Raw genomic sequence first — 22,106 nt, 5'->3', positions numbered from 1 at the left:
AGAAGCTATGCCTAACTGGATATATTTATTCCTATAGAATAGGATAATTTTCATTATCTGCCTCAAGATGTACATCTTCTGTAATATGCTAACTCGATAGCATCCGTTCAAGGACATCTGTTAAATGGCTCTTTTTCTCCTTTCTTTGGGCATGTGGCACCACGTAATTGTTAATTATTTGACTCCTGATTAACTTCTAAATTAAATGTTTTATTATTCTGCAGCATTAAGTATGAGAGCTTTGGTTTTTTTTTGTTTTGGTTTGATTTTTTTGCCCTATAGTTAAATGAGTTGGCATTCACTTTTTTTTTCATTGTTTTAATGAGATGCCAAGAGCATAAGGTAAAACATGCACAGTCATTTCAGATATTCTTTAGGATGACAGGTCCAATTTTTAAGTGTTCCAAGTACTGTCAAAAATATGAAGTGTGGCTCCTTGGAGCTATTCACTGCACTGTAGATATTCAGGACAGTTCAAAGTCCCAGAGCCTCCAAGTGGACATTCAGATCATATAGAGCTTGTTTGTTTTGAGACTAAGTGGTTAGGCTCTTCACCTGTATTGCAGAAGATCTCGGTGAATGAATACAAGAGAGTTTCAAACTCCAGGCTTGAGCTCATCTAGCTATTTTTTTCCCCCTATAATCTTGGATTTATTTCTCCTCAGGTCTTCCAGCTTCTGGAAGTAATCAGGCCATGGGCTTATGGTGAAGCTTAGACTCTCTAATTTAGGTTTTCTGAGAGCAGAACTCAAATGCAAGTTGGCATCATGGGGCCCAATTTGAGTATTTTTAATACACCTATAGTAGTTCTTGCAGTCTTTCTACTAGAAAATAAAACTTTTCTTATACAGAGATATAAATGCCCTTGAAAAAAATCTCAGTGGCTCAGAGTTCCTGGTACATTAGCAAACAACAGATAACAAGTCAGGAAGAAATAGTAGAGTTTGGCAGAACTATAGTGATAACAACAATTGCTAATTAAAAAGGGGGATGGGGTTGTGATTGGAGGACTCCTTGCTGTAATCACTGTGTGTATCGAAACATGTCACCAAGGGTTTAAGAATACATTGTTAGCTTGCTTAGGTGAATCAAGAGAAACATCTATTTCTGCCGTTCTTACAAGTCAGTGATACAATGTTGCAGTAGCTTTGTGGAAAGATGCAAGAAACTTTGTCCCTTCTTTAAAACACTTCACAAAGTTTTTCTTTGATCAAATATCTATTATTGTATAATTGTCTATGTAGACTCTGTTTCTGAATTGACTTGACCATTTGTTCCTGCAGTTTGGAAACCTGCTGTTGCTCAGTGACTGTTTCATTAGTCTGTCCTGTTCCAGTTATTCAAATAGTTGCTTTTTTTTTTTTTTTTTTTTTTTTTGTCCCCCATGGGCAGAATGGGGCTATCAGTTACTGAACAAGCACAGAAATCTAATCAACCAAGTCAGCACTTAGTACTTCAAGTTATTTGAGTTGTAATTATGCAGACTTCCTTTTTTGCCATGTGGCTGATGGATAGCGAGTTTCATATGTGTCTGCACTTTAATAACTTTATCATGTGTAGGTATGTGGTCATTTTCTTTAAGGTAGACTATGTTCTGGGTAAGTTTAGTGCTTTGCTTTTGTCTTCTGTGCCATTAAAAATATATAGTAATTCTCAGAAATTATTATTTAGATGCAAATGTTTCTCGGACAGTGGACTGAAACACAGGTCTGAAGACTGAAATCTCCAGATCTAGAAGACTGAGAAACAAATAATGTACTTTAGATTCATCTACTTGGAAGACTTTTTGGTTCAGGTTAGTGGTTTATGTACTAAGGCTCCAGCTAGCTTCACAAGTTGGTGTAAAGTTTGCCCTAGTGTTCTGGATGGAATTTTCTGATCTTCAGATAGGGTGCTGCCCAAAAGATTCAATTTCTTTGCTCTTGCTTTTGATTCTGCAGGACCTTATATGAAAAACTAACAGAGAAGCAGATATGAACATGCTGTCAGGCACACACACTCTTTTGGCACACTTTTTTCTTTTTCCTCTAGTGTTTTTTTTTTTCTCTCTCTCCTCCCCTTCCTGTTCATATTCACGTGCAGTGTACTTGGTTTTATTGCAAAGGGTTAATAGCTGGCAACTCCTTTTGTTTGTTTGTTTTGCTTTTAGTGTTGATTTAGTTGCATGTTCCTGTGTGATTGTTTTAAGGAGTAGGAGAAGAATTACTATTGGAAGGACTAAAAGCAACAATTTAGTAATCTGATCTAGTGCCAGATGACAGTCCATAGAATGGCTCCATTTGATGTTATTCTGACAGGTCGCTTGTTAATATCACAACACTGGTGTCTGATATGAGGAGTGGCACATTCAGTGACAAGAAGCATTGCAACATTTATGCATTTTCTCATTAAATACTGTCTTACCAGATTGTGACTTACAAAGAGTTTTCTGTCTGTCAAAGAGAATTGAGAGAATGCTTGAGAGAGTAACCTGGAAGCTCCTGGCAGATAATCATGTGGAAGCAGCCATGATTTGAGGGTGTTTATGCAAGGGGTGCCGTACCAAGTGGCTGAAGCCAATGCTAGCATGTTTTCTGCTCTGCTAGTTTCTGCTGCCCTTAAAAGGCCAGAATAAATTCAAATATAGGCCAGTCACCTAGCTTTCCACAATTGTGTACTGAGTTATGAAGCATCTTGTGTTAAATATGTAAAAATATTTTTTGACTTATGCTATTTCTGTATCTATACAGTAGGTTACTGCTTTCAAGATTAAATTAATGCTGTAATGTTGATTCTAAGAAAATAATTTATTTCTCACTACCTTAGTAGTTTTATTTAATCCACACAGCCTTAAATATGCATTTACAATAACTACTTAAAATTAAAATTAGTGTTTCTTTTTGAGGTTTTAAATTTTTCTGTCTTTCTAAGAAATATAAATATATGTAAATACTGATTTTTTTTCCATCCTTTATTAATTGCAATTTATTTCCTAACTTTGAAGTGACTATTGAAACTATATAGCTACTCAGCAGAGATGCAAATCTGCTATTTATTTGTATCATTTTAATCTGCTTATAATATGTACATTTGTTTTGTATATTTGTTTAAGTGTAACTATTGAATAATAATTTAAAACAAACAAACAAACAAAAAAAACTTCCTCTTATTCTTACCCCTTCTTGAAGGGAAGGGCTCTGGAGCGGATGCTTGTGCCGGAGCTCCTTGTCTAGAGGCAAACAACTGCGGCGAAAGCTGCCGAAAGAGAAGAGAGCGAGAGGCAGCCCCAGTGCCGACCCACGTGCAGGCAGTGCTGAGTTCTGGGCCAGAGGCGCTGCCCGCAGGGAGCGTGAGCGACCAGGAGCATGGCGCAGCGGTTGGTGCAGGCAGGGATCACGGAGTCTCCTCCCAGGTGTGGAAAAGAATTCTCTCCACAGACTCTTCCAGCAGTGGGAGATCAGGTGAAGTCATGGTCTCCACTCGGCAGAGAGCTTCCCCCAGGAAGACTGTGACGACACAGACTGAACCACCACAGAAACATGCAGCGGTCCAGGTCTCTGGCTGTGGGGAATGCCTGAGCCTCTCCATGTTACCAGGGAGTAGTGAAAACAGCCTGCCTTAGGTGTGAGCAGGTGGAAAACCTGCTCACCCTGGTAGTGGAGCCGAAGGAGGAGGTAGAAAGTCTGAGGGCCATCAGGGAATGTGAAAAAGAAATAGACTGGTGGAGCTGCGTTCTGCAGTCTTCCCAGGAAAGCCACTCGGAGAACCCCCCAATTCAGTCTGTAAATCCAGTACCCTCTTGCCATAGGGCAGAGGGGGCAGAATTAACAGTATCCAGGGACGATCAACAATGGAAACAGGTCCCTACTCGAGGGGGCAGGAGAACCCTTCCACGGCCCACCTCACCTCCACCTGTGACCACGTCCAACAGGTACGAGGCCCTGGAACTTGGGGATCAGATAGAGGAGGCCTTGAACCAAGGCCCATCTAGGGGGCTGTCTACAGAGAGGCAGTCAGGTCCACACCCTGAGGCTGCTCCCCCTAAGGAGAAAAGGAGCACCCGGAAGAAGAGGCGGGTGATCGTCGTGGGTGACTCCCTGCTGCAGGGCATGGAGGCACTGATATGTAGACCGGACCCCTCATCCAGAGAGGTCTGCTGCTTGCCAGGGGCCTGAATAAAGGATGTCACAGAAAGGCTCCCAAGGCTTGTTCAGGAGTCTGACTATTACCTGCTGGTGCTGTTTCATGTGGGCACTAATGATGCCATGGGGAAACTGAGGGACATCAAGTGAGATTTCAGAGCCCTAGGGATGGCCATCAAAGGTATGGGAGCCCAGGCAGTGTTCTCCTCTATCCTGTCAACGAGGGCAATGGATTGAAGGAGGAGAAAGCAGATAGTGTGGATTACTAACTGGCTGTGCCACTGGGCTTGGCAACAGGGTTTTGGCTTCTGTGACCATGGGACACTCTTTGATGACCACCAGCTGTTGGGGAATGATGGGATCCATCTCAGCAAGAGGGGCACGGGTCTCTTTGCCAACCTGGTTAAGAGGGCTTTAAACTAGGCAAGAAGAGGGAAGGGCAATCAGTACCATGCAGGAAAAGTCAGATGGCTTCCAGCGGGAGTATGGTAGTGGGGAAGTGAGGATAGGACATGATTATAGAAAGTCTTCTTTCACCCCTCCTGGGAAACCTGCAGGCTCGGTTACTTCCCTGAAATGCCTGTGCACTAATGCGCGAAGCCTGGGGAATAAGCAGGATGAACTAGAGATCTGTGTGCGGTCCCAGCGTCATGATCTCATTGGAATCACAGAGACGTGGTGGGATAGCTCACACGACTGGAGCACTGCCATGGAAGGCTATGTGCTCTTTAGGAAGGACAGGCTGGGAAGGCGAGGTGGTGGTGTTGCTCTTTATGTGAGAGAGCAACTGGAATGCATGGAGCTCAACCTGGGAGTGGATGATGAGCGAGTTGAGAGGAATGAGGAGGTTGATGAGGCCTTCTATAGTCAGCTGGCTATTGCCTCACAGTCACAGGCCCTGGTTCTCATGGGGGCTTCAACTACCCTGATATCAACAGGAAGGACAACACAGCCAGGCACAAGCAGTCCTGGAGGTTCCTGCAGAGCGTCGACGATAACTTTTTGATGCAGGTTGTGGAGGAGCCGACGAGGAGAGGTGGGCTACTGGACCTTGTGCTAACAAATAGGGAGGGACTTGTAGGAGATGCAAAGGTGGGGGGTAGCCTTGGCTGCAGTGACCATGAGTTGGTGGAGTTCAGGACCCAACGAGGAGGTGGCAGGGCTGTAAGTAGCCTTGCAACCATGGACTTCAGGAGGGCCAACTTTAGCCTCTTCAGGGACCTCCTAGAAAGAATCCCATGGGCTAGACCTCTAGAAGGTAGGGGGGCCCCCAAGAGACCTGGTTAGTTTTCAAGCAGCACTTCCTCCATGCCCAGCAACAGTGCATCCCTGTGTATAAAAAGTCAGGCAGAGGGGGCAGGAGACCTGCATGGATGAGCAAGAAGCTTGTGGCAATGCTCAAGCAGAAGAAGGCGGTGTACAGAATGTGGAAAAAAGGACAGGCCCCCTGGGAGAAATACAGGAACGTAGTCAGGGAATGCAGAGATGCGGCAAAGAAAGGTAAGGCATGCCTGGAACGCAATCTGGCAAGGGACGTTAAAAATAACAAGAAAAACTTCTTCAAATATATTAACAGCAAAAGGAAGGTCAGGGAAAACGTGGGTCCGCTGGTGAACGGGATGGGCACCCTGGTTACGAAGAACACAGAAAAAGCAGAGTTGCTGAATGCCTTCTTTGCTTCGGTGTTTACCAAGGGCAGCCCTTTAGAGCCCCAGGCCCTAGGGATAAGAGAAGAAGCCTGGAGAGAAGACTTGCCCTGGGTGGAGAAAGTTAGGGTCAGAGAGCACCTAAGGAAACTCGATACCCACAAATCCATGGGCCCTGATGGCATGCACCCCAGAGCGCTGCGGGAGCTGGTGGATGTCACAGCTAAGCCCCTCTCCATCATGTTTGAAAGATCCTGGAGAACAGAGGAGGTGCTGGAGGACTGGAAGAAGGCCAATGTCACGCCAGTCTTCAAAGAAGGAAAGAAGGAGGACCCAGGCAACTACAGGCCAGTGAGCCTCACCTCCGTCCCTGGAGAAGTGATGGCATGGGTCATACTGGCTGTTGTCTCAGGGCACATGGAGGACAAGAAGGTGCTCAAGAGTAGTCAGCATGGATTCACCAAGGGGAAATCTTGCTTGACTAACCGGATGGCCTTCTATGATGGAATGACCGGCTGGATAGATGAGGGGAGAGCAGTGGATGTCATCTATCTTGACTTTGCCAAGGCCTCTGATGAGTGGACAGTGAGGTGGATTAGGAACTGGCTGGATGGCAGAGCTCAGAGAGTGGTGATCAGCGGTGCAGAGTCTAGTTGGAGGCCTGTAGCTAGCGGGGTCCCCCAGGGGTCAGTCCTTGGTCCAGTCCTGTTCAATTTACTCATCAGTGACCTAGATTTGTCACAGAGTGCTCCCTCAGCAAGTTTACTGATGACACAAAACTGGGAGGGTTGTGCTGCCATCCAAAGGGACCTGGACAGACTGGGCCACTGGGTGGTGAAAAACCTCATGCAATTCAACAAGGCCAAGTGCAAGGTCCTGCACCTTGGTAGGAATAACCGCAGACACCAGTACAGGCTGGGGACCGACCTTCTGGAGAGCAGCTCTGCAGAGAAAGACCTGGGTGTCATGGTGGACGACAAGTTGACCATGAGGCAGCAGTGTGCCCTCGTGGCCAAGAAGGCCAATGGGATCCTGGGGTGCGCTAAGAAGAGCGTCTCCAGCAGGTCGAGGATCCTCCCCCTCTACTAAGCCCTGGTGAGGCTGCATCTGGAGTATTGTGTCCAGTTCTGCGCTCCACAGTATAAGAGGGATGTGGAGCTGCTGGAGAGAGTCCAGCGCAGGGCTATGAAGATGATCAGGGGCCTGGAACATCTGCCCTATGGGGAAAGACTGAGGGAGCTGGGCCTGTCCAGCCTGGAGAAGGGAAGGCTGAGATGGGACCTGAGCAGTGTCTATGTACCTCAAGGGAGGCAATGAGGAGGATGGTGTTGGCCTCTTTTCAGTGGTGGCCACCAACAGAACTAGAGGAAACAGCCACAAACTGAAGCACCAAAAGTTCCACAGGAACTTAAGGAAAAATTTCTCAACAGTGAGTGTGACAGAGCGCTGGAACAGGCTGCCCAGAGAGGTTGTGGAGTCTCCTTCTCTGGAGATCTTCAAAACCCGCTTGGATGCAGTCCTGTGCCACGTGCTCTAGGTGACCCTGCGTGTGCAGGGGGGGTTGGACTAGATGACCTCTAGAGGTCCCTTCCAACCTTAAGCCTTCTATGATTCTTACATACTAAAGATGTGAAACTGTTCAACCACAAAACTAACATGTGGAAGCTGTCATTACATAGAACATATATCGTTTTTCTTCATACTAAGTTAAACTTCTCTATCATGAGTAATTCTGTTCTTCTATAGAAGGAAGTTTCCCTGTCTCTAGCATAGGCGGGTGTGTTATTCTTGAAGCCACTTTCTCAGCCAAACCCTAAGCAGTCATCCTTGCTGTTAAGTTCCTTGCGGAAAAAGAATGCCATTTTCTACTGTGGATAGTTCAGGCAAGAGATGCTTTTTCTGAAAAGCATTTTTTTTTCTCACTTCCTGAAATGCTTCCACTTTCGTTGAAGGTTTGGGAAATAGTTTTTGGTACAGAAAATGCAAAGTTAAAGCTCTTTCTGTTACAGTCTTTTGTGTGTAGCTGTGGTGTCTAGCAGCCTAAATAGCCAGTTAGGGTTTTCTATTGAGAGCTTTTGTAAATCGGCTGTATGACAGATGGAGTTTCTCTTTAGACTGTGTTAATCTAGGCTTGTAAGAAGCTGAGTGGAATGGTGTCATTTAGGGGACAGAGAAGGAAAAACAGATTTTTACTGGCTCTTTAAAGTGCAGTGCCCTCTTTTACATTGATATTATTGAGTTTTATGTGATATTAGTGATGCAAGTGACACTGTGCTTTGTGTTTGTGTGTATTTACATAACTGTTTTCTTTTCTAGGATCCTTCAGTAACACAAGTGACAAGAAATGTTCCTCCAGGATTAGATGAGTACAATCCTTTTTCTGATTCAACAGTAAGCACATTTATTAAGCATTCTCTTAACATCTCTGGGTAAGATTTATGGGGACTGTTTAGAGAAGTTTAAAATCTGCAAAGTACTAGCTAGAGGTGATGGAAGTTCTTTAAGGATAGTCTCACCAAGTATGTGGAGGATTTGCTGGGTAGATCTGAATTAAGTGAGCTTTGAACTCTCAAGGAAGAGTGGCTCCCTGAAAGGGAGCAAAGCAGAATTTCATTTTTGCCCTGTTTAATAAGAGTTCTGCCCTTTACGCTCTCTTAAAGTTTGTCCTTATTTTACAGCATGTGTGAATGTGGCACGCTTCCTTTTTGTCTTGCTTTTGGTTCCCATTTCACTTACAAAAGTGCTTTTTGGAGTGGGAATTTTACAGCCCATGGATGACTAGTGGCTGCGCTGATCTAAAAGTTATAACTTAAGACTGAGAAATGCAGTTGTTTTTGCTTCTTATATGGCTATGGCTTAACTCTTAATGGCTCCGTTTCACTGTAAATAACAAATAGTTAAAGTTAATGCCATCTTTGATCCGAAATCTTTTTTGTTTATGTTAGCGAGTGATAAGATGGGAATGTGATTGACAATCTATAGCATTAACCTTATTCTGCCTTTTTCCTCTGTCTCTCAAATTCAAGTTAAAACATATTGGGCAGCACAAATATTTATTGCAAATCCAAGCAGAATTGTTTCCTCTGTGAGAAACTGACTTAAGACTCTGAATGTTGATGCTGGTTTTCATAACTGAGTTATTTCTGTTGTTAAGGAAGATGACGCCTGTCCTGATAAGCAAAGAAGAAATGATAGGACAGAAAAATAAATGCTTACTTTGGCTTTTCTCTATTAATATGTAACTTTCATCCTTCACATCTCTAGTAGGAATTTCATTAGAAAAATAACCAATGCATAAGATGTAATGAAGAAAACATGGACATAACAGGTTCTAAGTCTTGAGAGTTCCTTGATACCTAACATGTGAAATAAGGAATCTTGGTTTCCTGACTTCTTATCAAACTTAAAAGCTTCTATTGTTTTTGATTATAAAACCAAACCTAGTTTTCAATGAATGGTATAAATGTCAGATTAAATGTCTTTGCCTGCATCTTCAGCAGTTTTCTCTCCAGTGCTAAGTCCCCATGGAGAGGGCTTTGCTTTTTTTGTTGTGTTACTGAAATCAACAAGGACCAGATGAGATGAGAGAATGAGTGTTGCTACTTAATCATTCCATGGAATTAGTGCTAAAGGGGGCTTGCAGTTTCTTCCTGCTCCTAGAGCTTCTGCTAGTGCATGTTGAACTCTTGCCCTGAACCCTCAGTGTGTGTGTGTGTGTCCATATACTTATGGATGCAGTAATACAGATAGCATGAGCTTTCAATCTGCATGTTTTATAGAGTAAGAAAAAAATGCATACATAGTGTGTTGTTGTGGATCTTTCAGAAGCATGCCCCTTAACTGACTTTTTTTTGTAAATTTTTGGACAGTTCCCCTTCTTATATCTTGCATCTGAACACAATGAAGATTTAACAGAAAAATGTATTAGCTGCACCTGGCTTCTCTTGATCTTTTTTTATTACTACTTCTGATACCAATGTACTTTTCAAAGTAAATGAAATATTCTAGTTTCATGGGGGAAGCTATTCAAAATAACTTATTTTGACAATTGGTTTCCAGACAACATCAGTAGTAGTAATGTTAATTTGCATCTTTGCCCAGTGTAGCTGTGACAGTATGATGTGAAATAAAAAGGACTATCTGGATAGTACCATTTGTGGGGGGAGGGGAGAAGACAGGTGCTGTATTCTAAGGCAAGTTAAATTTCAGGGTTGATACAAGTTAATCTGAGAGTCAGACATCGGCCTTTGAAGTTAGGTCTTTGTAAAAAAATAAAAATAAAAATAAATAAATAAAATAAACTTGGTTCCTATGACCCAATGTGTGTGGTAACCAGTGAAGCCTGGAGGTCAGTGCAGTGCTCATAAGGCAAATTTGAATAACTAGTGTTAGAGCTGCTTTCTTGTAAAAGATAGAATTGCTGACCAGTCATCTTTCTCATTACTCACCATTCCTATTCAGGTTCTTAAAAGCTTCGATCCCTCTATGCTGTGCCCAGCATTGGGCTAGGTAACAAATAGCATTGAGATAGGTATAACAAAAATAGAATTGCCAACTTGGAGCTAGGAAGAAACCTCTGGAAATCATATTTTTCCATCCCCTGTTCAAAGTGGGTCCAACTATATGAGGCTGCTTAGAGTCTTGTCCAGATGAGTTCTGAATATGTGCAAGGATGAAGATCCCCTGACCTACTTGGGCAACTTCTTTGGGTGTTTGACGGCTTTTAGAGTGAGTGTGTGTGTGTGTGTGTGTGGTTTTGTTTTTTCTCCCAACCTCAACATACAATTAGAATTTGCTCTGTGTGTTGCGATTGCAAAGCTAATCCTGTATAATAAAAGCAGCAGTATCCTCCTTTTCCCAACAGCTTATATTTAAGCTGTTATCACGTTAGACAGAACTTGTCTGCATTTGTCTGATGCTTGGATAGGCCAGACAGCTCCTGTAAATACGAGTTAAGAAATAAAAAAAATATTTTTACAGAGTGACTGACTTTTTTTTTTTTTTTTTTTCCCTGAGGTAAGAAGTACTGTTCAAGTCTTGTTTTCAAATCTTTATTACTTACGATGGGAGACCAAAATTATCTGGAAGTATAGATGGACTGCAGAGTTTAAGGGGAGAAGGAAGAGGTTTGACTTCTGCTGTCTTGAAGCCACTTGAGATGACTCTTCCTATCTGTTTCTAAGAATGCAGAAGGCCTGGTGGTAGCTGGAATGCTCTGGTATGAATTCTTAAAAGAGCCATTCTGAGGTAAATATCGGGGCAAGGAATTTTCATCTCTGCTTTCTGAGCCTCAGCTCAGCAGGAGACTTAAGAGAATTCCCTCACTTCAGAGCTTGATACTGAGCTGGAGTTTTTTTCTTCCTCACTTTATGTGGCTGGTTTTGGTTCTTAGGCAGCTTGCAGCTTTTTTTAATTGTTGCTGTTGAAATTTTGAAATCAAGTATGAGGAAAATCCACATTACTTGACCGATTTTTCTTTTCTATGTTTACCTTCAAAGAAAACTGAGAATGGAATATATTTGGCTTGCAAATAAATTCAGTTTTGATAAAGCCAGTCTTTGTTGCTTTCCTTTGCCTAGCCCAATGCTTCCACTAAATAAGAGCTCATGGAAAGTGAGCCACTTGTTCCTTAACTTTACTGTTGGCACTGAAGTAAAATGGGCACAGTCAACCTTCCTGTTTTGATTTGCACACAGATAGTCAACATTTATGCCTTAGCATTCTTTAAACACCAAACGTAAAACGCATAGCTGATTTCTATGCTTAAAAAGTCCTTTTGATTAAATTCAATTCCTTTTTTTGCCTCTATCATAAGGTATTAGTTAACTTCTTTAAAGTTAACAGGCAATGCCAGATTCAATGGTTTTTCAAAGCTGCCTCTATCTTTTTATTCTTAGGAATTACTGACAAAAATCAAAATAACATGAAATGTTGTGCTTATTTATGAACACTAGTGGCCTTAAAATGCTTGTTACTTCTCAATTATTTTTCTGTTTACCTGGTTTGTCAGGTTCAGGGTTTTCAGTTCTTTTCAAGATTCAGTGTCTCCCATTAATACCTCTTGTGCAGACAATATTTGAGATGACTGCAGAACCTTAGTTGTTTGTTTTTGGTTCAAAATAGTAAATCAGCTGCTTCTGTGACTGTAGGTCTAGCTTGATTGCTTGGGAATAGTTCTTCCCCAATGAAGCTTATACACACAAACTGTACATAGTAAGTATAAAATGCATTTTTCTCTTCCAACCTTCCTTAAAGTCTTTAAGGCCTCCTATTTCAGACTTCTTGTGTCTTGAGCAACATGACTTAAGCCATTTTGGGTGACTGTTGATACAACAGCTTGCAAGTATTTCACCATTTCAGACTGTAAAGAACCTATTGTATGCTGGCTAATGTGCCAGCATCAGAATTGCTTTAGACCGTTTTTTAAAAACAAAATTAGTTAAATTCTTTATAAGGCTGACTGCAGTGATGTCAGAAAGATCAAATCTGTGCCTATTGTATATTTGGAAATTGATATGGGATAATTGTGCAAATTGGCACATGAAATTTTGCTCTGTATTGCCTTTTTAATAAAAGTATGAATGTCTGTCTGCTATACTGGCTTATCTGCTAGCTAATAAATGATTCTTTTTCTTGAGGATGTTTTGTATGTGATGTAATGCTTATGAGTGCCCTCTATTTTTTTTTAAGGTTTGAGGTACACAGCTTCCATTCCTCCTAGTTCTTATTTGCTTGATCTTGGCGTGCATTTTACTAAACTTCTGTTTCTCCAGAGATTGCTAAATATTGAGAAATATTTACAGGCCAAAATAAATTATTAGCAGTTTTATGAAAGAAGTAACTGGTTTCTAACAAAATAACACAGATAATCTGCTATTTGTTGTTTTCCTCTACCCTTTCCTTACTATTTATGTAAGGATAGTAAATAAACAATCTTGTCAGCTGCGTTTTTATTGAAGTATGCAGGTCTGCAGCTGTGTCATGTATCATGCATGGCTTTATGCAGAAAATCTCGCTGTCAAGAACTGAATGTCCAAAAAGGAGACAGAGGAGTCCTAAAACTTTATTCAAATAAAGGGAGGGTCCACCGGGCATATCCCTGTGGGGTCTCTCAAATTGCTGGGGGACGCAGCCCCCCTTTCATCCTAATTTCCCGACCGAGGGACGCCCTCTCCTTTTCCCCATTGGCCAAGGTACTCAGAAGTTACAGCCTTCCCAGCCTGCCTACACCGAACTCCAGCCTCCCGCCATCTGTTCTCACCTGAGCTCACCTGACTCCTTTGTCCCCCTTGCTGAAGAATGTGGAGGAATTCCCTTATTTCCCTCCTTTGTAAAGGCCCCCCAACTCTTGGCAGATGGCTCTTTTGTCCCACTCGCTCATGGCTCCGCACAGTCTTTCCCCTCCCTTTGTCCTGCTCTTCAGCCAGACTGTGGAGGAATCCCCCTTATTGGTGAACACACAAACTTGAGCAGTCTGCTCAGTTACAAAACTCCATCGCGTTTCGGTTCAAAGGGAATACTGAGTACCAGGGAGCGTGAACGAAATTATAGCGAAACAAAAGACAAGCGGTAACATGGGCATAGGGAGGAGCAGGGTCCCTGCAAGGGTGAGCCACAGACCTTTATTTAGGGTTAAACGCCACTTACAGAGCTTCCGCGCTGGAGCAGTCCCCGCCCTGCCCAGCAGCACGCGGAGCCCAGCAACCCAACCAGCCAATCAGGCAGGTGATCCCGCGGACCACGCGCCGAGGCCGTCCAATGAGCTGCCTGGTCACGCGCTGGCCGCGTGGCTGCAGCTCCCGCCTCTCCCGCTTAGCCCCTCCTCTGCCGAGGAGATGCTCCCTGTCACCGGCCCCAGGCTGACCGCAACACAGTAACAGAGACAGTAATGAAGATTTGAGCTCTTCAGCCGCTCATTGATGGGACACCAAGAAACACAGCTAGCGCTGTTAGTGAGCTATGTGGCCCTGCATGTGTGTGCCTCCATGGGCTACATGCCCTGCCCTGCTACTGTCTGAATCAGCACATGGGAAAGCAGCAGCTGCTTCCATCTGCCTGGGATGGAGAGGCCTCAAAGTCTCAGGCTGCACTGAGCTGTGCTCAAGCAGTTCCTGGGCCTTGGTGTCTGCCAGAGGCCCCTGGAGGCCATGGCCTTTATAACTTTTCTTAGCGGCTCGGGTGATTATTTTGTCCTCTGGCCCTTGGCTTTCTTAGCATTCCCTGGCTGCAGCCGCTGCTCTAGCGTTGCCTCCTCGATGGAACACACGCTCCTCTTTGCAGGCTCCAGGACTGGACCTTTTAGCAGGTCTAACGCTATATATAGAGGGCCAGCTAGCATGGAGTGGTAGCTGAACAGTCAGGAAGTCTGTTCCATACATGCATGTTCCACTCATTAGCAGCACTGCAGGCTGTTAGGGCCAAGTGTCTTGCAGAGCCAACTAGCTTTGGATTCTTTGTTTTGAACATTCCCCCGTCTGCCAGGACATCTTGAAACGCTATTGCAGGCATCTGCAAAGGGCTTCTGGAGTCTTTCTGGGGACTGTAGGCAGTGTTGCCCATTAGTCTAGCAGCCAGCTGCTTCTCGGTGCTGCTTTCAAACCCACTGTCCCTTCACCCGCAGAGCTGCAGTAAGGCCCTTTCTTGCTTTGGTAGCATTACTCTGGCCTACAGTGCATGAGCCATAGAGTTTCTGCTCAGCAGATCTGTGGTATTTTGGTGCCAGTCCCAAGTATCTTATGTAAGTATCTTATGGTTGTCTAGTTTTTTAGGAGTTATCAAATGAGAATTTTTCTTACCTTAGAAGGCTCTACCATAAAAAACAGAAGTAGTAACTAATCAAGTTCAGCTATTTTCATCCTAGAAAACTTGGTAATCATAAGATGAAAAGCATAAATCGCTGAGCATTTCTAAGGAATGAAACCTTTCTGATATCTCTGTATTCGAAGTTGATGCATAAGGTGTCAAGGTAGTTCTGAAATGCTGGAAATGAGACTGCAGTGTATCTCAGCAACAGTGGCTATGTATAGGTGTAGTTTCCTAAGGTGTGATGTTTCAGCCTCAGAGAATTTCATTTGTGTATGTAAAAATGGTTGGAACAGATGCAGATAAGCTGGGCCAGGTCATTTCCCAAGTCAGTGGTATTTAGTTATGATTCCTGCTGTGCTTTGAGGTGCCTTATATTTAAAACATCACACCTCCCTCCATATTTTCATTCTTGATTTCAGCCTTGTTAAGAACGTGTCGTCCCCTGTTTACAAGATCGCAGAACAGGGAAATCATATTTTAAGCACTGTGCTATACAGAGAAAGATGTGAATTGTAGGTTTTCTCTAAGCCTATTTAATAATAAAATAAGATCATAGTAAGACTGATCTGGTCTGCTCTGATAAAGCTCAGCTGACAACTTCCAATTTATGCAACAGCTATTTCCTTGATTTGATAAAGAAATGATAAAGATATGATAAAGAAATACAGATGAGATGACAATCATAGAAATAAGCAGGAAAGGATTAAAACAACCCCTGAAAAGATCAGGAGATACTAAAAACTTCTCATAGGTAATGAGCAAGACACAAAATTGCCTGTGTTGCTTGAAACTAGGTAGTACAGTAAATACTGGTATTGTTAAGCATTAGATTATGGATGCTGGATTTGAAATTTAATAGGGTGCATTGTTTCTCTAGCTAAAGTATATAAACCTTTGTTAACTGTGTTAGTCCGTAATCTCAATAATCAATAAACCCCTGTTTTTTGGGAACAAGGGCGGGGGTCTCCCACAGAGTATTTCATAGGAGCATAGTCCTATCTTATATGGGGTTCACCGTGCTCGTAAAAGCGCCATTGGGAGTAAATCGACCCAGTTAGCCCCTGTTTCAATATTCCATTTAGTAAGTGTTTCCTTTAAGGTACAGTTCATTCTTTCTACCTTTCCTGAGCTCTGGGGGTGGTAGATACACCTCAATTTCCAGGTGATTTCCAAGGCTTTTGCTACTAACTGTGTAGTAAACCAAATCAAGGAATTATTTCTTGCATGAGCTTTTTCGCAGTTATAGCGGCGGTTTCTGCTTTTGTTGGGGAAGCCTCCACCCATCCCGAGTATGTGTCCACGAATACCAGTAGATACTTATATCCTAACTTTCCGGGTTTTATCTCAGTAAAGTAGTTCCCAGTAAACCCCCGGTGCGTCCCCCACTTCTTTAGTCCCCTGGTTTGGTGAGGATATTTTGGGGTTCACTTGAGCACATGTAGCACATCGGGCAGAGATCCTCTCCAACTTCTGACGTAGGCCTGGCGTCAGGTTTCTGCCATCTGTTTGGGTAAACACAGTATTCCTCCTGGCAGCTACCACCATCCTGCATCTCCCTCTTCCCCTTGATGGTCCTTTATATAATCTTTCTCGGCTTCATTATATTCAGGGGGCGTTTCAGGCCACTGGGTCTGAGGCATTAATGTTAATATTTGTAGTGGCCCCACTGGCTGTTGAGCCACCTGTTTTGCTTCTCTATAGGCTAGAGCGTTGCCCTGTATCTGGGGACTATTTCCCTTTTGGTGTGCTGGCCAATGGATAATAGCTACTGCTCGGGGGGGCCCACACAGCTTCCAGTAGGGATGAGATTTCTTCTTTATTTTCTATGCCTTTTCCTTCTGATGTTAATAGTCCCCTTTCTTTGTATATCTGCCCATGCACATGGGCAGTGGCAAAGGCGTACCGGCTATCAGTATAGATGTTTACCACCTTTCCTCTTGCCCATCGTAGCGCTCATGTCAGAGCAATGAGTTCAGCTCTTTGTGCCGAACTACCACACGGCAACGATTAGGCCCATATTACTCGGCCTTCTTGTGTTACCACTGCGGCCCCTGCATACCGGACTCCATCTTTTACGTAACTGCTGCCATCCGTCCGGTGGCACCCTGTACCCTTGTTGCCTGACATTGGCAATCGACTCCGTCTGCCGAGGCGGCCAGGCACGTCCAACCCGCACCCGGGCCAAAGAGCACAGACACCAATATGGGGATGCTGCAAATGGCGTTTAATGATGGGTAACAAGGTGTTATATAGCTACGGTTTACAACGTCACATCCGTCTGCTTACATCATAGACTAAACACTATTGGCTATTAGGGGCCCTATCTTCCCGTACAGCGCGATATCTTCCGGCGGCCGGACCCTAACTATCTGCAACATCTCCCCCCTCCCTATGCATAACAAAACTAGCTAAAATATAACTATCTTATTCTTACTTATTCTTATCTTATTCTACTTACTTACTCTTATTATTATATTACTCTTACTTATTCTTAGTATTATATTATTCTATGCTTATAGTTTATAACAATCTTAAAGTTATGTATCATAAACTTGACATAAAAACATAAGGCACAAAGTGTAGAAGGTAGGGGATGACAGGTAATACCGCGGTATAGGAATAGGGTGTACCTTGGGATAACTTGGGGATAATACTGAGTGGATATATTCTTAAAGCAGTTGTCGGCGTTCCACTAACATGATGTTAACCTTCTCTAGCCGACTCTTGACAAACGGCATGAGCTTATTCAATATACAGGGTCCAAAGATCAGTGTCATCATGATCATTGCTATCAGCCCTATCAAGGTGGATATCAGGGTGGTTAACCATGGCAAATCGGTGAAACAATTTTCGTACCAGCTGCGTTTGGAACAGGGTTCAATGGGTGCTGGTTGGCAAGGCATGGCACTGAAAATTGGTGACCCTGTAGTTACTTTTGTACTAATTGCTCGAGATTGTTCCATCTGTTCAAGTACCCATTTAAAGGGCTGATGTGACTCTACTTGTCCTATAGTGACAAGCTGCAAAATTAAGATAACGCAAAGGCATCGCAGCCCCCTCTTGCGGAGGCTGTTTTGTTGTTTTCTGGATTCGGTTGGCGTGGAACTCACAGGCTCGGGCGGGACGCCTGTCACCAGGGCGTCCGATGATCCGGTCCTGTGAACAGAAACTCACAATTTTCATTAGTTTTATTTTGAAGGTCTGGTTTAATAGACTTAAGCGGGCACCACTTGACTCTGCCATCTTTCCTGACAGTGACCTTTGGGTCGATCTTGGCATGGGGGGAGCACTGCCAGCGAGTCCCCCAGCCAAGGGCAGTTTATTGCAACATGGCCTGCCTGGCCACATTTAGAACAAGCCATTATGTTGGCTATTGCGGTGTGAACAGCCACCTGAATTGGGGTCAGATGCTCTTCCTTTGCAACATGCTTAACCATGTCTGCGATACTTGCCCCTACCGGCAATGATCGCAAGATTTCTTTGGTTGCGGAATTGCATTGTTGGCGTAAACATTCCGCTACGACCGGGCCTTTTGCCTCCGCAGGCAGGGCCGAAGAGCCGACCGCTGCTTGGAGACGATCTACAAATTGTGTAAAGCTCTCACTTTCAATTTGCTTTATTGAGGACCATGGTGATGGTCTGGCAACGACTCTACAGGCTGTGCGAATAGCTTCTCTGGCCGCACGAGTAGTTGCTATAACTTCATGGGCCCGCAGGCTGTGGGCCTGCGCCTGGGTGGTGATCATTGTTGGATCTGTACCCATTAACCGCTGCAGGCTGGAGCCGTGTAATGGATGATCTGCCCCAGTTACTTGGGCTAAACACTTTGTACAGTTGTCTTCCCATTCTTGTCTGAAAACGATCATCCCTGCTCCATCAAAGATTAGTCTACAAGTTTGTTTTATATCGAACGGGAGCATATCGCCCCCCCCGAAGATACCATCTATGAGGGTTGAGACCATGGCAGAATTAATCCCTTTATCTGCAATTGCCTTAACAATCATTTGCACATCCTTAGGGTTTATCGGCGAGTAGACCCTCTGTCCTGCCTCCGTCACCCGGACTGGGAACGCTAGCACGGCCGATGGGGCCCACTCGGCACACGCGATCTTTATTTCCTTCCAGTTCATGAGAGGGGTTTCTTCCTTTTGCAGTTTTTCTTTAATTCGAATGGGAATATTTTGGCTCTTAATTCTTTGGCTCTTAGTTCTCTTTACCTTCTTTTTCTCCTTCCTTAAGTTTGAATCAGTTGTGAGCCGCTCGTCCTCACTAGTGTCTGAGCCGGATCCGGAGCCGGAACTCGACTGACTGGTCACTTCCAGGCTCCGGTACTTTTTCGTTGGGCTCCGGCCCCGCCTCCTTCCCTTGCGGGCGGGCGGGCGGGCTGTTCCCCCCTCCTTGGCTCGCCCCGCCTCCTACTCACGGAGGCGCGTTTTTTCAAATGGCCGCTCTAATTGGTTCTCGGCCCCTCACTCGGGCCTCCCTCACCTGACCAGTCACCCCCCCCCCCCCACCTTTTTATCTAACGGTTACCCTCTGTTCTTGTTTTTCTGTTGCAGCCCGTTCCCTTTCGGCAGCTGCTGCCAAAAGGGCTTGAGATTTACCAAGTCAGTTGGAAAGATTCTTTTCAAATTTTTCCCACAAGGAGGTTTGCGCTCCCAGCATGGCTTGTAAATTTTCTATCTGCCGAAGCAGTGGCCGTGTAGCAGATGTAACACTTTAGCTCGGTTCTTGGTTCCGACTCTCCTCTTCCTGCAGTCTCTGTTGTAGTTCACTGATTTCCTGCCGTAAGTAGTCCTCTCTTCTTGCTACCTGTTGTTCTGCACGTTGCAGCGCTAGCCGCAGGTCTGCCACCTGAATCGCCAAAGATTCTTGTTGCTGCCATACCTCATCCTGGGCCTTCTCCAAAGCTAAACCAAGTTCTTCCTTTGCCTTCATTTCCCGACTTAGGGCTGCCTCTTGTGCCTCACTGTCCTTTGTGGCTTTATGAAGATCTGCAAGTTCCTTGTAAGCACTGTCAAGTGCTGCCTGGATGTTGGGAATTGGCTACGAGAGCGTGGACATGAGTATGGTTCTACTGACTTTGGTTCAGGCCTGCAACTGAGCAAGCAGGGGCTTCTGGGAGATTAGGCCTCAGGAGAGAAGTGCTGAGGACGTGCTGGTAAGGCAAGGACACTCTGTCCTTGGCTAGTTTCGTAAACAACTTTGAGGGGATAAGGCAGGAAGAATGAAGAAGCTGCTTGCTTATCGATCGTAATCTGGGCTGGCCAGACTGAAGTTATCTTTCTAATAAACAATCAAATACCGTTAGCAACCAATCATGAGCTCAAGCTTTGTAATATGCATGAGGTTAATTAAGAAATGTATAAAAAGCAGGATAAATGACTAATAAACGAGTCTTGTTGATGACCAGCTGGTGTCGACAGTCTCCCTTTCTCCTACACCTGGACACTTCTGTTCCTTTCTTCAAGATCTTCCACCTCTGCCTGGAGCTTATTAAGATCCTTTTCTTGTCACTCTACAACACTGTTCAGTTGTTTAAAGGAATACCTAACACCAGTGCATCAAATTGGTCTGCTGTCCCACAAAACCAACAACTCTTAATTTGGATATAATTAACAATATGCCTAAGAAGCATAACATATCCATTAGTGTTAAAAGTAGCATCAGCTTCTATAATAGCATTAAAAGTAACATTACCTCCTAACAGCCACAATATACAGCTAATAATAACAGTAACACTTCTTCCTCTCATGTTGTTCTTCTGCAGGCTCACACTTTCCACAGCTAGGGTACTGGCTGCTTGTCTGCTACATCTGATGTATGCGAGTTTGCTTCCAGCCAAGGTTTCACCCATTTTGCTGGCACCCATCTGGTTCCAGCATCTGTAACGATACAAGCATACCCTTTCCCCCAGGTTATCAAGTCCAAAGGTCCTGTCCCTTTTCCCGTGTTCCAGTCTCTCAGCATCACCTTACACGGACCCGACTTTACTTCTGTCAGGGCTCCCTTTAGCCCAGCCCTGTGTTTGACCATCAGAGGGACTAGGCCATCCTGGGGTAATCTCAAAATTTAAAACATATACTGCTCTTGCCAATTTTTCGTCTTTTGTAGCTGGCATTTCTGCATTTGGTTCATATGTTCCACTATGTCATGGTCCTCAGGATGCGATAGTATGGTGAAAAAACAATCTTTCAAATCGATTATTAAGATGTCCCAATCATTTTGAAAGGTTCTTGATTTCCATTTCTATTTATGTTTGCATAGCTTCAATTTGGTTTCCTCCCCAGAAATTGCTTGGGATTTCTGTATATTAAGGAGGCCCCCGCTCCAGTAGCATTGAGGCTTTTACAATTTGTAAGGACTGTTGCAGGTCCTTCCGTGCCAGTTGCACTGGAGCTTGGCCGTCGCTTCATTCTTGTTTCCCATGCTGAAGTACTTCCCTAGTCTTTTTCCAAGGATACAAGTCAGAGTACGGCTCCCAGTCCTCCACTGGTTGGGGGGGGGAACGCCATAGTCTGAGTTATTCCTGGCTTTCCCGCTTTCAAATTCTGGACTTTCTTGTTGTGCTTATTTAGCCCTCTCTGCTGATATATATTACACAATAAAGATCTAAAGACCACAAATACAAACAGCACAAACACAATTTCCATCCAGTGGCACGACCTCACGTAGCTGTGCACTCCACTAGTGAGTTCCACTGTTTCAATTGCCTAATCCCATCCTCGTTGCCAATTAGGTTGCGAATGGGTTTGGGATTCGGCAATTATCACACAGAACAAAGTGGCTATGGCTATTCAGGTGAAAGCACGTTAAAGAAGCAAAGTATGCCTAATTACTCGTGAGGTAATACTTGTCGGCAGGACACTGAGACTGAACATTCTCTCGAGTTGGCAGATTAGAGGGTTGCTGACAGGCTCCTAACTCGGCGGGCATCCCGCAGAGACAACGTGGGTCTCAGTGTTAGGAGTCTCACCCCTCCTCTTTCTCTCTGCACTGTCTGTTTAAGCCTGGTGCATCCTGCCACGTAGGGCCAGTACGTGCCAGCAGGCAGACCAGGGGGGCGGACAAACTCCGCCTTCAGTCACATAACCTTCCCTCCTGGGTGCGCAGGTGCGCATACCAGTAAGTGGTCCCAGCTGTCAATCTGAGGGTCCTGCCTTTCTCATCTCCCTCCCTCTCGGGTGTTTGACCTTCAAACTAATTTAGAGGATGTTTGCAGTTAAGTTGGCTACAAGCCCGGTCGAGCAGCCGCCTTCAACTGCTTTTCTGAGGAGGTCGTCTCTGAGCCTGGCTGGGCAGCCGCCTCCGCATTCCTTATCGCTCAGCCTGGGCAGGCAAACATCTTCTTTCTCAGGGTCTTGGATTCTATTTTGCACAATAGTTTTATGACTCTACGGATTGTACAAATTTCCAGCTTTTCAACCATACCTCGTGTCGGCATCAATATACAAAGGATACAACACATAATAGAGATGAACATAGCAAATAGAAATAATAGCCCTAATAACGGTTTCTATCCTCACTTAAAGCA

General features: G+C 44.3%; 1 protein-coding gene and 1 long non-coding RNA gene across 2 annotated transcripts in view; one reads left to right on the top strand and one right to left on the bottom strand.

The window, feature by feature from the left end:
* Nucleotides 1-22,106, top strand: part of LOC104569993 (secretory carrier-associated membrane protein 1) — a 43,883-nt gene that overhangs the window by 573 nt on the left and 21,204 nt on the right. The window contains exon 2 of the mRNA XM_088522832.1: nucleotides 8,084-8,158. Within this exon, the coding sequence (XP_088378958.1) occupies nucleotides 8,084-8,158 (75 nt within the window). The remainder of the gene's footprint in view (nucleotides 1-8,083; nucleotides 8,159-22,106) is intronic.
* LOC148594997 (uncharacterized) lies at nucleotides 19,481-20,081 on the bottom strand. The gene is made up of 2 exons (XR_015913273.1): nucleotides 20,017-20,081; nucleotides 19,481-19,600 (listed from the first exon to the last, which is right to left on the bottom strand). It is a non-coding gene; the product is annotated as an uncharacterized LOC148594997 (long non-coding RNA).

This window comes from Tinamus guttatus, unplaced genomic scaffold (genome assembly GCF_059628265.1).
Source record: "Tinamus guttatus ecotype Peru unplaced genomic scaffold, ASM5962826v1 Tinamus_guttatus_pri_ptg000168l, whole genome shotgun sequence".
In the NCBI taxonomy this organism is placed as follows: Eukaryota; Metazoa; Chordata; class Aves; order Tinamiformes; family Tinamidae; genus Tinamus; species Tinamus guttatus.
This window is presented reverse-complemented; position numbering and strand designations above follow the sequence as displayed.